This window comes from Ipomoea nil, unplaced genomic scaffold (genome assembly GCF_001879475.1).
Source record: "Ipomoea nil cultivar Tokyo-kokei standard unplaced genomic scaffold, Asagao_1.1 scaffold2144, whole genome shotgun sequence".
Classification (NCBI taxonomy): Eukaryota; Viridiplantae; Streptophyta; class Magnoliopsida; order Solanales; family Convolvulaceae; genus Ipomoea; species Ipomoea nil.
In genome coordinates, this window is record NW_017618572.1 from 1316943 (window position 1) to 1333639 (window position 16697).

The following is a 16697-nucleotide window of genomic DNA, read 5'->3' on the forward strand; positions in this document are numbered from 1 at the left end:
ACCTACCAAGCAATGTAATTTGAATTTCTATCTTATTCTTTTCCATCGGATTATAATGTTTTCCTACATAAGAGCATCCACACTAAGAGAATAATGTGGAGATAATGTCAGATGCTTTCTTTTGGATGGGTGAATAACTAGTGTGGTGAAGAAAGAATGGGGGCAAATTATGTTGTGCATCCGTATGCACCATGCATGGTGCATACAGATGCAAAAACGACGTCGTTTTATTAAAAACGTGCGTCTCACTTTAAAAAAAAAAATTCAGTTTGGATTCCCAACAACAACATTATATTGTGCATAATTTTAACTATATATCCAGAACCAATGAACTAAAATTCCAGAATCGATGAACTAAAATTCCAGAATCTATGAACTAAAATTCCAGAATGAATGAACTAAAATTCCAGAATCTATGAACTAAAATTCCAGAATCGATGAACTAAAATTCCAAAATCGATGAACTAAAAATCCAGAATCAATTAACTAAAAATCCAAAATCTATTAACTAAAATTCCAGAATCTATGAACTAAAATTCCAAAATGAATGAACAACATAATACTATTGAGGGGAATCGAAATTGAATTTTTTTAAAGTAGATTGCGCGTTTTTAATGAAACGACGTTGTTTTTGCATCCGTATGCACCATGCATGGTGCATATGGATGGACAACATAACTATCCAAGAATGGAGGGAATAATAGGCCTGCAAGTATGGGGAGCATGAAAAAAAAAAGAGGGATCACATGCTGTGCGCATTTGGCGCACAACATGGCGCATCACAACTGCACGCGCCCAGTTGCGCGTCATGCGTGCCTGACATACTTTTTTTTTTTTTTTTTTTTTTTAAATTAATTTTTTTTCCCTCCCCTTCTCACATTCTCTTTCCTAATCAGTCTTACATTCTCCCCAAATTTCCCCAACTAATATCTGATGAAGATGCTCTAATTCTTTTCTCTCAACCAAACACCTCGTAACGCGTATTTTTTGGAAGGAAGTCTTCATTTCTCCCAACCAAACACATCGTAACGCGTGTTTTTTGGAAGGAGGATGGACCAGGAAGTCATAACTTTGGTAGAAGTGGCTTGGCGGGCTAAGTTCTAGGCTCTCGATCGAGTCTAGAGGCAAGTAGGTGTATAGTGTATTGGGTGTCATTCGTGGAGCGTTCGTTATATCATTTTCCATCTTAATATAGACTTAAGAAAGGTAGCTAATTAATGCAATAAATGCATGGTTGGCAAGCTTGTATAAGTGAATTGATTATGAATTCCTACATAAATTGGGTGGTAGCTAGGTTATTATTATTACAGGTTATTGGTAAAATTACATCGTTGAGTATATTTTTTTTTTTATTTTTATCGTTGATTAAAAAAATCTTACCGAAAAAAGTCACCATCGACTAAAAGGTCACCTTCGCCGAAGAAGCGACCTGAAAAGGCGACTAGAAAGGTCGCCTTTTCCGGAAGGAGGCGACCAGCTTCTCTAGTAGATGGCGACCGGCGAGTCGTCGCCGTTCGTCGGATTTTTGCCGGAATGATGCTTGAACTGAAATGACCTGTAATAACAGGTCATATACCGATTATCGGGCTTGATTGCCTCAATTTGATATGTTAAAGGGAGTAATTACACTTTTTAAAAGTTTAGGTACCTAATTGACTTTTAGGTAAAGTTTATGAGCTTATTTGACCATTTTCTCTTATTATATATGGTTGGCAAGCTTGAAAATAAAATATTTATTAATTTTTTTTTATTATTAACGGTTCTTTATTACTTATTTTTTATAAAGAGTATTTATCAAATAATACTTTCTAAATTATTATTATTTATTAAATGTAATTATTACATAATTAATAAATTTAAATTATAAAATTTACCAATATATATGGTTTAAAGTAATTTTACATTGTATCATTTAATAATTAATACGAAATAATTAATTTGATCATTCATTTATCCACAACTAGTTAGTACTATTATCAACTCGTCAAATCAACTAATAACTAACCATTAATAAAATTCGCTTACTAATATTTGTAAAACGAGATCTTTAATTATTGAAGAGGTACTTTAGTATAAGCGGTCAAGAGGGGAGTGAAAATAAACCCTCCTTCTGGCCGGATTGCAAGGAGTTATTGAAGCAATAAAAGGTTGGCAAAACCTCCCATGAAAGTCGGTGAGTCGGATAAGGTTTTCCATAAGTATTACACTTTCACTCATAAGTTTTATCAATGCATTTGTTCATTCCACTTCATTGCTAAAAAGAAAGTAAATATATACAAAGATTTTTTATTTTATTTTATTTTTTTGTAAATATATCAACTTGTTAATTTTGCAATTAATTTAATAGTGTTTGATAAAATTAACGAGTAAATTGATATAGGTAATAATCATCTAAATTAATAATTTTTTTTATTTTAAAATTTTAACTTTTCATCTTTTGATTAACTTATTAAATAAATATATCAACCGTGTGGGAGTTACACTCGATGTAATAGACTTCTTAGGAGCACCAAGCACTGGTTGTTCCATTTAATAGGCCATTGAGTAAGTGTGATTTATTCCTCTACTATCTTGTTAGATTGAGGTATGAGGATTAGCCGATTAGGGCGATGAAATTTTGTCTGATTAAATAAATATGTCAGTTTTATCTTCTCAAAAAAAAAATGTCAGTTTATTTGATCAGTGCTTTGCGTACTGTACGTATTAAATTGCGTATTTAAGGGGCTGGTGGGCAGTGGTAGTTGAATATAAATTGGGACATAATGAAAGTGGGGTCTAATATTAATGCATTAGTTATTTAATTTTTGTTCCCAAAAAGGTTGAATCCTCATAGCATCTAGGAGGATCTTGGTAACTTAGCTAAACACATATGTCTTATTTTGAGATGTTGCTTCCATAATACCGGGGTGAGATTCGATCCAGGGTCATTATTCCTAAATTTCACCATATGACCAACTGAGCTGTCCATGTAGACTTAGTTATTTAATTTTTGCAGGTGGACAAGTTGTGAATATCAACTGGATGCGGCAAAAGGAAAAAAAAATTCCGATTGAAATCACTTTTCACTTCTCAAATGTGACATTAATAAAAATTATTTTAGTAAATGTGAATATGCTAATCTATAAATCTATTACTCCGTACGACTTAAAAAATAATTTACGCTATAATTAAATACTAGTAATTCACCCGCGCGATGCACGGAAAAAAATTATGTTATTATAAATATAAATAAAAAATAAAAAAACTAAAATATTTTAAATTATTTAATATAATAATATTTTTGAGCTTCCATTGGTCAAGTATTTATTATTTTTATAAAATACAAAATTACAATTAAAATTAAAATTAATATTAAAATTATAATTTTGTACGGTTAATATAATCTCTAATTATATGCATATTCAAATAAACTTACAGAGAGAATTTACATAATTACATTGATTTATTCTTAATTGTATTTCATCTATATTATAATTTTCACAATACGAATAATAACTAAGATAATTACATTTGGAAAGCAAATTTCAAATTTTGTATGTGTAAATTTAAACTCTAATTGAACATATTTTTTATATGATTATATAATATATAGCTATTTTATTTTTCAAAAGTATATTTTTTATATGATTATATAATATATAGCTATTTTATTTTTTAAATGTTGTGCTTTTTTTTTTTTTTTTAATAATAAAAGATGTTGTGGCATTAATTGTAACATTAATTATTTCCCAAACCATATAGCTTTATTATATAAAGGATAAGAATAAATGACACATTATGTAATTTAATAAAGTTGAAAATGTTCTTTTAGTCATTTAATTATTTCATACTAGTCATTTTAGTCTTAATTTTTTTTTATTTTTTATTTTATTTTATTTTATTTTTATTATTATTATTTTTTTTTTTACAGTTCCACTATATCCCTAACTTTTTCAAATAAGTTGTAATTTTAATCTCTAGACTAGATCAGAGTAACATAACTATTAAACTCCCTTAAGATTTTACGTACATGAGTACTTTAGTAATTAATTTTAAAAAAAAATTATTTGTAGGATTTTTCAGTTTTAGTATTTTGTTTGCAAAATAGTGAACTTGATTTTAGTAGGTTTATTTATGTAGTGGGGAAATATGGACGATGCACTGCAATTGAAGAGGAAAATTTTAAGGAAAGTGGTTATCAATTCTTTATTTTATAGATAAAATATTGAAACTGAAGAGGATATTTAGAAGAAAAATAAGAAATCATTAAAATGCCTAAGTACTAAATTTAACTCTCACTTAATTTAATGATGTTGTTCCAAGGACTAAAATTGCAACTTAATTGAAAAGTTAAAGTGGTATATTGCAACAACAAAAGTGTAGGACTAAAATGAGTATATTAATAATTAAAGGATTAAAAATGCAACTTTCCCTTTAATAAATATTAAAGGGTGTGGGGCCAACTAACATGTAGTGTGACGACATTTCGATTACCATTTCAAATCGGTACTCCGGTAGTGGGACTTAGACTCTTTGGGTTGAAAATGTTTGAGAAAGTATAAAATAAATATTATCTTGTAAAGAATAATGATTATTTCAAAAAAAAATATATATTTAAGGGTGATTTTGGTAAGAAAATGTTACATTACTATTTACTTTATCAAATAATGCGACACCCTTCTCAAAATTTTCCTACTAACTCGACTCGGTTTGATTATATATATATATATATATATATATATATATATAATTATTACTTTAGTATAATATTTATGTACATTAATTTTTTTTAGTACTATCGACTCTATTACAGTGTAGTATCTGTTCAACATTATTATTATTATTATTTTATTTATTAACATATAGAATGAATACTATGAACCTACTGTAAAATGAATTGTATAAATAGATATGACGTATCTGCAGTTTATTGTTTATGTACATTAATGTTTAGATTTATGATAATATAGAACAAATATTATGAACATAGTATATGATAATTTTATTATATATGATGCGTATGTAGTCTAATGATGATGAATTAACTGATGTTTTATGTTTATGTACATTAAGGTTTAAGCATATTAAGTTTTAAGTTTTTTTTTTTTTTTTTTTTTTTTTTTTTTTTTAAAAAGAAGACATAGAACAAATATTATAAAGATCGTAAATGAGTACACGTTATTAAGCATGATGCACCCCTTGATGCTATTAGCAACTTAATATAAAATGACGTCATTTTGGATCAGGTCCACCAAAGGGGATCACAGAGAAAATTAGAATGAGAAAATAGCAGTATTCTACTTTATTTGCTAATCGAGTCACTGCATTTCTTAAAAGATTTTGGCCTTACATTAGCGTTATTGTAAGCATATATAATTTCTTGAACAAAACTTTCACTTGCAAAACAAGTACACATACCCCAACAAGGGCTGAAGGGCATGGTTTGAGGGGATCGGAGCAGAAAGAACCCAGATCTTGATAGTTAAGAAGCAGTATTATTAATGGATACTTTGTTTTCTTGATTTCTAAACAAAGAGTAGTAAATTAAACACTTTATTGAATATGAAAATGAAAAAGTTGCCATAATGATGATTGATATAGCTAGCTAGTAATACAACAATACACATATCTTCTCCCAAATACTGTCTATTGAACCAGTGAACTAAACTCGTGCGGGCTACAACATTACACCCAGTAGTTTAATTTCTACTTATAGATGCCAATTCAAGATGGCTTAATTTATGTAAAAACTCAAGTACAACAATATTTCAACAGTTGGGAGTAGACACACCACAAGAGTTAGAAACTCTTTTAGCATTAGGAGAGTTAACATACTGGCTAAGGTTTGGATCTTTGAGGTAGCCACAAAGGCAGGGCTTCTGCTCCCTCAGTTTATTGCAACATGCATCCGAGGGCGGCTGCCCGAGCATGATCGCCATAGTGAATGGGCTCAGCTCCATCGCGTTGCACGTCACGGCCTCGCTCACCTCCAGGGTGCCGATAAGCATGGCCGCCGCCACGATTATGCAGACGCCAACTAGTGTAGACCCCTTTCTCGTCATCTTCAAGTAGGGCAGAGGAGTTGGAGATTAGAGGAGATGAGATGTTTCTTTCTGATCTTGTGTGTTTGGGTTTGGTGGTGGAATGAAAGTTTTGGGCAATTGGGATTTTATAGTGGTTGAAAGTTTATAATTTAAGGCAGGGGCTAAGGCAGAAAAGTCATGTTAGGGTCAAAATTAAATATTATAGATAAAATTTATAATGTCAGTGGCTATCAGTAATGATCTTATCAGATGTCAATGAGTATTGGCTCGCATAAGAGAATTAGGAATCAATCATAAGTGTTCATCTGAAAAGATTTAATGGATCCCAAGTAATTTTAAAAAAATGTTAATAATATTTTTATAAATAACTTAAATTTTGAAGTGCAAGTAATCTGGAAGTCATAAATCATTCATAAAAAAATGGGGTCGTTTTCAAAGACAAGCCAAGTATGGTGAAAATACCGTACGTTGTTGAAGTATATCTTGACAGTAATTGGGTGCAGCTGCTGGGATCATCAACTCCATGGAGACTATTTGCAAGGGTTTAACGGTCCACGGACGAAAATGGTACATAATAGAGGCCTACTTACGTAATATTTTATTACTCAAAAGTAAATAGCAACAGTCAAAAGAACTCAGTTAGTATTAACCGCTCCCATATTTTCTTTTACTAAAATAATGAGATAATAAACCAAATTGGTAATTTCGCTATAGTCAAGGGACCATTTTGGTAATTAACTTTAGGGGTGGACAATTCGGTTTAGTTTTCTCGAATCGAACCGAACCGAACTAGTTTGGTTCGGTAATATACCGAACAATCGAACGGTATAGGATTCTTGTATACCGAACGGTTCGATAGAAAATCAATCCGATTTGTTCGGTAAAAAAATGACATTGTATTATTTTTAAAATTTAAAAAAATATATAACTGTTAACAACGTCGGTTTTTATAAAACCGACGTTATATATGCGACGTTATATGCTATTTTTGTAGTAGTGATCATACAAGAGCTCTCCCTCAGCCGCTATGCACTCTCTATCGACATCAGTAGTGATCCAACTAGTGACAAGCTCCTCCATATGGGTGGTGGAATAAGCGTCTGTGTCTTAGTTGAAGGCCTCAGAGCTCCTATAACGAGACACGACCAGAGTAAGAGCCTCCTTGTGCTCTTTGGTCTCATTGGCGTGCCGCACTTCTAGCTCAGAATATTTGGTGCACAAGGCCACATGCTTCACATCTAGCAGCCGAAGTCGGCTCTCTAACATCGCGCAGTTCACTTCCAGCTCAGATCTAGCCTTCCTCTCGGTCTCTAGACGAGCCCGAGTAGCCCTCAAAGTATCATCCATGGCGACTTGGGGAAGAAGACTCTGCAGGATGAATGAAAGTGAGAAATGAATCAAGTAGCAATGGGAAAGTGCAAGGGAAAAGGTTGTACCTCAAGTACAGGGCAAAAGTAAGGGCTGCCCTCATATAACTCCGAGTCACGGGTGAGGAGGAGGCTCTGCACCAATGCATCGATTGGAAATGTCACCTTGCATAAGGGGCGCCGTAGGGGGGAGGTCAACGGCCCAACGCGTTGAAGGGGTCGGCGTAGGAGGAATCGGGGCAGAGGCATGCCCCATGGGCTTGGCAACCCAAGTGGAGGGGTCGGCGGTAGTGGAGGCCGAGCTTGGCCTTAAGTCACAACTCTTTAGAGTTTGAGTCTGTGGGCCCAGTGGTGGCTGAGGAGGTGCCCGGCCACTCTCACCTGTCTTTTGCCTCTTTGCAATAGGAGCACGGGCCTTTAGTAGGCGCATAAGTTCCCCACTGGACACACGGGGTACAACCATATCTGCAGCAAATAGCAAAGAATGAGATCACAATGTATAAGAAGAAAGGCAAGCCTGTAACACCCCACTTTTCTATAAACTAAATCCCAAATACTTAACTTCAAAAGATAAACTAAATGAGATTAAACATAAGATTAGATAACTTAAATTCCATAAAAAAACCATCCAACGTGTGTTACCGCCACAGTCACCACCCACGGTGACTGCACAGGCTACAAAAAGGAAACTAACTAGAGTCACAACTCGTTAACAACAACCTTTTAAAAACTTGGGGAACAGCCCCAGTGTCCAGCACCAACAAAAAATCAAACTATCAACTAATCATCAAGTTCAGGATAGAATCTAAACTAGAAACTAATCTAGAATCTACCATAAAACAACTACGCACTACAACTAACTCGTGCGCGCTCAAACACTGGCCCACCTGAAAGTGGTTATAAAAATAAGTAGAAAATAAACCTGTTAGCACGAATGCTAAGTATAAAGCCACTCAACCCTGTAAAGTACTATAGATATACTTTTGGAAAACATTTGGCGAGCACACATAAGCTCAAGTACTTTCAACACTTAAACAACATACTCAAACAAACTTATAAACTTCTCTATATGCTTGCAGCCTAATCAACACATAATCATGCTTTCTCTAGTACTCAACTAAATCACAAATCTCAAGCTTCAACAAATATCTCAAGACATAGCCCAATTTACAATCTCATGCTCAACTGATAGATAAAGAGATACCAAATAACTCAACAAACATTCTCATGCTGTCATGCCAAACAATAAGAAATCTCATGCTATCAACTCGTCAAATTCATAATGCAAGACATGTAACAATAAATGACAAGATGTTGTAAGTATATAAATATACTCTCTCTCTCATATAAAAAGGATTTCTTTTTCTGTGGAGGTTTCTGTTGAGTCACACATACTCGCTTTCCTCTTCTTTCTCTTTGAGTCTCTTGACTCACTTTCTCTTCTTTCTTTCTTACTTGTTTTCCTTCCTCTTTATCAAACTTTCACATGATTCTCTTTTTTCTTCTTGGGCGAGGCAGGTACTCCGCCACAATGAAGCCCTAGCGAACGGTGCAATCTCATGCAGCCGCCACATCCGTATCAACGAAACCTCTAACTCGTGGGGGAGGTAAGACTTCATGAATCGTGAATGAACCTAACCGGCTCAGCAATCTAGCAGGCGACATACTCAACTCGCCCACAGAACCGATACTGGTGGTTCTTTAATCAATCTTTCTTTCTCTGTGGAATCAGGTATCGTACTTTCAGTGTGCACACGCCCTAACTAGGATTCCAAGCTAGGCGGGTAGTCTCCAACCTACTAACGCGGGAATATCGACCTTGTTACTTCTAAAATATCTGTCGGCTCGCAATGTCCGTTTCTTTTCTCAAACTTTCTTTCTTTCTCTTTTCTTCCAAAAGGACAGAGTCCTAACAGTCCGCCAAAATACTATTTTCCTCACAATAGATAATATATAGATATATCTCATGCAACAAACTCTTCTTATGCAAGCTCATGCACAAATATTCTCAATCAACTTCTCTTTCTCACAACTTTGGAAATCAAATATCATACAACTTCTCAATGCAAATAGATAATGATTTTCCAAAATAGATATAGGTTTTTTTTTTTTTTAATAGAACTTAGGCTTACATAGAGCCAATGATGCACTTTACTCAAATGAAAAGCTAAGCATGGTCTTTACTGGGCATTACTCAAAATCTCATTCTCTGTAAACTTATGAAAGTATGCACTGTTTATGTCAATTTCTCAAAACTTAGCAAATCTTCTCAACAAATAATAACATGTACTTAGGCATGCTTTCCAATCAAAAATTAATACTCAGAAGCTAAAATTTCATATGCTGATATAATTCACAGACAATAACATCAACAGAGTACTCAACTCTCACAATTTCAACTATAAATCATGCTTTCTAACTCCAAATTCAACGAATCTAACTTCTACTAGTGCGTCGCAACGAGCCCGAGTGTCCGAGCCTCAAGAGCCCACGAGTCCCGGTCCGAACAACTCGTAGTTGAGCCACAAAGGGCCAGACCAAAACTGAGATTGGCCTGGCGGAGCTTGGTGGCGGGGCTTCTTGGCTCCGCCAAACAACGGTCCTAGCAACGGATCCAACAGGGATCCGTTGCTTGGTTCCATTCCTTCACGGGTCTAGCCAGTGGACCTCGCCAGGGTCCGTTGGCTAGCCCCGTGAGACCACCTAGTGCACAGACAGTGTGCACCAGTGTCTTCTTCTTCACCTGAAATCAAACCAGATGCAAACCAAACACTTTCAAACCTCAATAAATCATTCATAGATCAACAACTAACAACACACAAATAGCTCAACCACAACATCTATCCAGCATTTCTACACATCTAACCACAATCTAGCATTCAACAAAGATAAAAAAAAAAAATGTAGTTTGGGAGTCCATGGTTTATACCTTAGCTTGTTCTTCTTCTTGTGTGAATTTACCCTTCCTCTCTACTCATCTTCCACCACTTTCTCTACCTAACACCTCAAACAAACAATACAAACCAAGCCTAAGGATAGAAACCACAGAGATTGGAAGCAAGGGAAGAAAATCTAGGAGGAGGGATGAATGAATGGATGGGAATGGAGCTTGGAAGACTTACTGTAAGTTTTCTTCTTCTACCAGAGCTTGGAGAGGCAAGGATGGAATCAGGAGAAACAATGAAATAGTGTTGAATATAAAGGGTGCAAAACCCTAGGTGAGAAGTCAATGATTGGTGGAGGGCAAACTTATAATTTGGCTTGTTTCTAGCAAAGATCAGACAAAGTGGTAGAAAGCTCTTGGTTCACCTTGCATCATGGACCAAGGTCTAAAAAGTGAATTTTGGATAACTTGGGGTCAAAAATAGATTTTCTAAAAATAGTTTATCGTTAAAACACTTGGTTCAGGTTTCTCAGGTTCCTTTTCGATTTCACTCAGATTGACTGTTTGGGTCAAAACTTGGTACATAAATGTACCCAAAATTTAGGATTTTTGAAATAAGATAAATCTTGGTGTTGAATTTATTTGAAAACTCAATTTAAAATATTTAATTCAAACACCATTTTCGAAATAAAATTTCGGAAGAGTGAAAATGGCTATTTTGGAATTTTGTAAAATAAAATTTAGAAAAATTAATTTTGGGTTGTCACAAAGCCAATTATTAATAAGGTTCAAACCCGGGAGCTTGGCATCTGGAGAGGGTTCGGTCGCGACGACGTGGTCAGAATGTGGCGACTCGGCAGCGATGGCATGTGCGTCTTCGTCTCTGGAGTCATCCTCCTCCCAGGATGAGATCTTGGTCACTATGGCTCGTGGCTCGTGGGGACTGCGGAGGGAGGAGGTCCCCGTATAAATCCGAGCTCGCATAGCGCCTCCTTGGTTGTCAAGGCTTTGGTGCTAATCATTGAACTGTGCACCTGAGCCCGCAAATAAGTGAGAGTCGGCCGCGAGCTCTTTTTTTTTTTTTTTTTTTTGTTTCTAGGGACTTTATGCTTGCGAAAACACCCACCCCAAAACAATTTGGAAAGAAGGGAAGGGTCGGAGGAGATAAAGAAAAACTTGGGCTTCAATACTTATTGAAAGTACTTATATCATCAAGGATTTTCATCCCAGCTCGAGCTGAGATGGAGACAAATCCCTTACTCTTGATAGCCGAAGAACTACCCTCATTAAACAAGAAGTTGAAGAGGTCTAAGGAAGGGGCTATTCCTACCTCCCTACACCTAAAGATGAAAGAAATAAGTATTCGGTGAAAGTTAGGAACTAGTTTACCAAGGCCAATATCGTAGTGGTTTAGCACTTCAACAACGAATGGGTGGAGAGGAAAACGGAATCCCAAAGAAAGAAAGAGGAGGTGGACCCCAAAGAAGTTTGGACTAGGACTCTAGGAGGCTCCAATATGTTCCGAAGAGGAGCTTGCACCTCCGCGGTCGGCCCCACAAGAGACTGCGCGAGAATGAGGTCAAATTCGTCGAGCTCGACGCTCGTGGTGCGCGGGATGGTGTGGTCGAGCTCGATGAAGCAGTGGTGGAGGGAGGAGTCGGCGACGGTTACGGGGTTGAGAACCCGGAGTTGCCGCACCTCAAGAGGAGGTTGGAGTAGGAAGGTGACCTCGAAGCGTGGTTGAGCTAATCTCACCCGAGGTCAGCGTTCGCTGCCTGGCCGAGCCCTACTCGACCATGTGTCTGGTCTTCAGCTAGTGCGGTGCATACGACGCGGGTTGTGGTCTTGGGTGGTTACAAACCTCTTGCCCTTTTCTCGCGGAGCGATTAAAGGTTGATTAGTATAAAAATATCCCACTTTGTCTTGTGAGAACATAAAATTTCAATCTTTGTAATAGCATTACACAATTCATCAATACAAATCTTGTCTTTGTAATCAACAATTCATTGTCTTTTCATACTACTACATTTGTCTTTATTTCCTATTATTTATAATTTATTATTGTGTTATTTGAGTAGGACGACCCGACTCAATATAATCGATAAATTATAATTTTTTTTTTAAATTTTCATTATTTATTTTAATAAAAAATATTTTATTTTGAAATAAATTTATTAATATATTGACTACAATTTTATTTACAAATTTAATAAAATATACTAAATATGATCTTACATTAAAACTCCATGTATATTTTGTACCACATCACTTTTGAAATAAAGAATAGTTAATTGGTTCAGGCTATCAGACTAGCCCACTAAATTTCAGACAAGACCATTAAGGCTATCAGGCTTATTGATTTCAAGTTTATTAAGCTTATTTGTTATCGTGCTAAAATATTTTGATCCTAACCCAAAAATATTTAGTTCTTATCAAGCCAGCACATCGGTTTCAAGCAAAGATTAACACACACACACACACACACACATAGGGAAGGGATCAGGTGCGGGTGGTGCTTCCCGTGCGGTTGTGTGGGCGGATTCACATTAAACATTACACTGGTGCACTTTAAGTACACAACAGACGCACATTAAACACACAAACAAAATACATCCAGAACATAAACTCACACACCTTAAGCACAAAACTCACGCATCTTAAGTACAACCCTCACGCACCTTAAGCACAAAACTCACTCACATTAAGCACAAAAACACACGCACCTTAAGTTTTAACAACAACTCACATTAAGCACAAAAACACACGCACATTAAGTTTTAACAACAACTCACATTAAGTACACACTCATGCACATTAAGTACAAAACTCACGCAACTTAACCACAAGACTCACCCACCTTAAGCACAAAACTCACCCATTAAGCACAAAACTCATGCACTTTAAAGTTTCAACAACAACTCACATTAAGTACACACTCATGCACATTAAGCACACAACTCACGCACCTTATGCACAAGACTCATGCACCTTAAGTACAAAACTCACGCACATTAAGCACTACACACTCACGCACATTAAGCACAAACCTCACACACCATAAGCATAAGACTCATGCACATTAAGTACAAAACTCACGCACATAATCACCCGCACAACCGCATGGGAAGCATTCACCTGCACTGGAACTTAAACACACACACACACACACACACACACACACACACACACACACACACACACACACACACACACATATATATATATATATATATATATATTGGTTCCTGTGAGAACAGATCTTCCCGTGTGGTCGGTGCGACATACACCATTAGGTATGCATAAATGCACCATACAGTGTTCGAGAATACAACAGAATGAAATGCCAAAAAATGAACCACAAAAAAAAAATACACCACACATAATGGTGTATTTTCGAACACTGTGTGGTGCATTTATGCATACCTAATGGTGTATGTCGCACGGGAAGACCTGTTCTCACAGGAACCTGACCCTATATATATATATATATATATATATATATATAGTTGAGTTCACATGAGGACCACAATATATAGAGGACTGTGCAGACTGATTACGGGCACACAACAAATTAGTATTATGCACACAATTTAATACACAATGGCACACAAGAATGCATGTAAATATAAGGTTTCGAACCCAGGCTCTATTAATTAACAAACCTATGCACACGACATACAAACTATGACACACGACTACATTAGGTTATGCGGACACATTCCGGACAACATTTCAGCCAGTTTCTTCTCCAGCATTCCACTGTTCCGTAGCGAATTCAAAGCGACGAGTCCTCGCAGCAACTTCTCGTTGAGGAAAATCTGCGGTATAGTTTCACTCCCCGCCCTCTATACTAATTCATTCTCTCTCTCTCAGAATACACGTCGACGTTGATTTTCGCAAAATTGAGCCTTCTCTCGCGCATGAACAACCGGACAGCAGTGCAGTCTCGGCAATTGGATCACGAGGAGAAGGCCACTCTTCCGAGGAGCCGCGTCCCTTATTCATCCTCCGGCTTCAAGTTGACGATCACTTTGAGGCCGGAGGGGTTGAATTCCGAATCGGACTTCGCCTTCTCGTCCTTAGGCGATTCCCTCAATGACGATATCCGCCTAGTGATGGCTTTCGATGAGCTGTAACTCTTCTCCCGAAAGAACTTCCCAATCGCCGGCACGTCGAAACTCTCCGGCATCGACTTAGACTGTTCCAAGTCCCTAGGCGACACCGGTGCAGCCACTCCCGCTGGCGCCTCCGGCTATGGCAGCTGCGAATGCAGTATAATCATCTTTTGCTTCTACGCCGTCGTCGAAGGATGAAAATGGTGAATGCATGGTGAACTTCCAATAATACCCCTAAAAAATTGCCGTCTAAGTCACCAGAGGACTAAAACGGTTAAAATTTTGATAGTCGAAGGATGCAATTAACAAAGTCAAAATGAGTAGGACCAAATTGGTGAAATCGACATAGTTGAGGGACCATTTTGGTAATTTTCTCTTTATCTAAATGCAATGTCATGGGTTTTTGAATGCATTAAATGCATGTTAATGATCTGTCGTTGGGGTGTTAGTGCATTAAGTTCAGTTCTTGGGTGCACAATAGTGGTTTTGCTATTATATTTAAAAATGCACATGAGTTTGGTGTGCTTGTTGTTTGATAGGGCGCACCACCAAGTATTTAGAATTGCACTAACAGGTGAATCCAAATGCACTGTCATGCGTTTTTAATGCACTAAGTGATGGTCTGCGGTGACCACCACGTAAGTATAAATGTACGATCAAGTATATGCAAGTGCACTCGTCCGCCATGTTTACCCGTTATATGCAGTTGATTTGAGCTCATCCATTGGCCAGTAGTCATCCACACGGCCGTATCTAGGAAGCCTGACACACCAAAACCAAGCTATATATATATATATATATATATATATATATATATATATATATATATATATATATATATATAGAGAGAGAGAGAGAGAGAGAGAGAGAGTCGAGTTTCGGTGCGGCGAGATCCTCCCGTGCGGTCATGTGGCGGCTTTCAGAATACACCAATAGTTAAGCAAAATATACACCATCAACGTTATGAAATGCACTACAAAAGCACACACAAATTAGGTACGCATCACCAACAACACACCATTAGGTATGACGATAAGCACCACACAGTGTTCGAAAATACACCATTAGTGGTAGGGAGGTATATGATGTATTTTTTTTGGGTGTGTTGTGTATTTTTGCATTTTATTGTTGTGTGTTTCTTTTACACTATTGGTGCATATTGTTAACACTGTTGGTGTATTCTGAAACCTGTCGCACGACCGCACGGGAGGGTCTCGCCACATTTGAACTTTTCTCTCTCTCTCTCTCTCTCTCTCTATATATATATATATATATATATATATATATATATATATGTATGTATGTATGTATGTATGTATGTATGTATGTATGTATGTATGTATGTACGTATGTATTTGTGTGTGTGTCACAAATTACATAATTTTTGTAATATTTGGTTACAAATAAATTAATATTTTAACTTGTCCAGTGGTTTTCCAAACTGGAGAATGACTTGTTACTACGGCTATCCATAACGAACACGGAGGACTGAGTCATGGGATCTATTGAAACAGTTGGCAACACAATCTGAGCTACCCTGGGTTGTGATTGGCGACTTTAATGATCTCTTGTACCAGTATGAGAAGAGGGGAGGAAATCCACACCCGAACAGTCTGTTACGTGGCTTTGGAGAGATTATGGATCAGTGTGGTTTGGCACAGTTACCAATGAGTGGTAATCAGTTCACATGGCAAACGGGCAAAGGCACTCCTGGATGGATTCAGGAAAAATTGGATAAGGTACTAGTCACTAACCGCTGGAGAGATATTGTGAATGGGGCCACAGTTGCAAATCAATGGACTAGACGGTCTGACCACTCAGCTATCTTCATGGGGATTCGACAATATGGGGGTAGGAGGGCTGGGGGCCGAAGGTTTCGTTTTGAGATGGCATGGCTCTATGATGAGGGATGTAGAGCGGTAGTGGCTGAGTCATGGGAGGAGGGAAGAGATAGGGGAGCACAAGGCTGTATTGCACATTGTGGGAACCGGTTAACCCGATGGGGGGGACCGGTACCATAAGTTCGGGGAAAAGATTGAGCAACTCCGGAGGAGGCAGGATCAACTCAAGGGATGTATTGATCATGCATCCCTGGAGGAGTATAAACGATTGGAAGCGGATCTATGCCGAGTGGAGATGCAGGAGGATGCATACTGGAAGCAGAGAGCCAAACAGCACTGGCTCAAGGATGCGGATGCCAACACGAAGTTTTATCACAGGTATGCCTCGAACCGAAGGAATAAGAATACTCTAGTTAAAATTATGAATGATAGTGGTGAATGGATGGAAGGGGATGATATGGCGGGTG

At 37.0% G+C, this 16697-nt stretch overlaps 1 protein-coding gene across 1 annotated transcript; it reads left to right on the top strand.

Annotated features, from left to right (window-relative positions):
• Positions 1–16026: 16026 nt before the first annotated feature.
• On the top strand, positions 16027–16410 carry LOC109148592. The gene has a single exon (XM_019296326.1). It carries the CDS (start codon positions 16027–16029, stop codon positions 16408–16410), a length of 384 nt encoding a protein of 127 aa, XP_019151871.1.
• The last annotated feature ends 287 nt before the right edge of the window (positions 16411–16697 follow it).

Excerpts from the sequence above, each read along its gene's own strand:
- LOC109148592 (XM_019296326.1), top strand. The coding sequence starts at position 16,027 with ATGGATCAGTGTGGTTTGGCACAGTTACCAATGAGTGGTAATCAGTTC.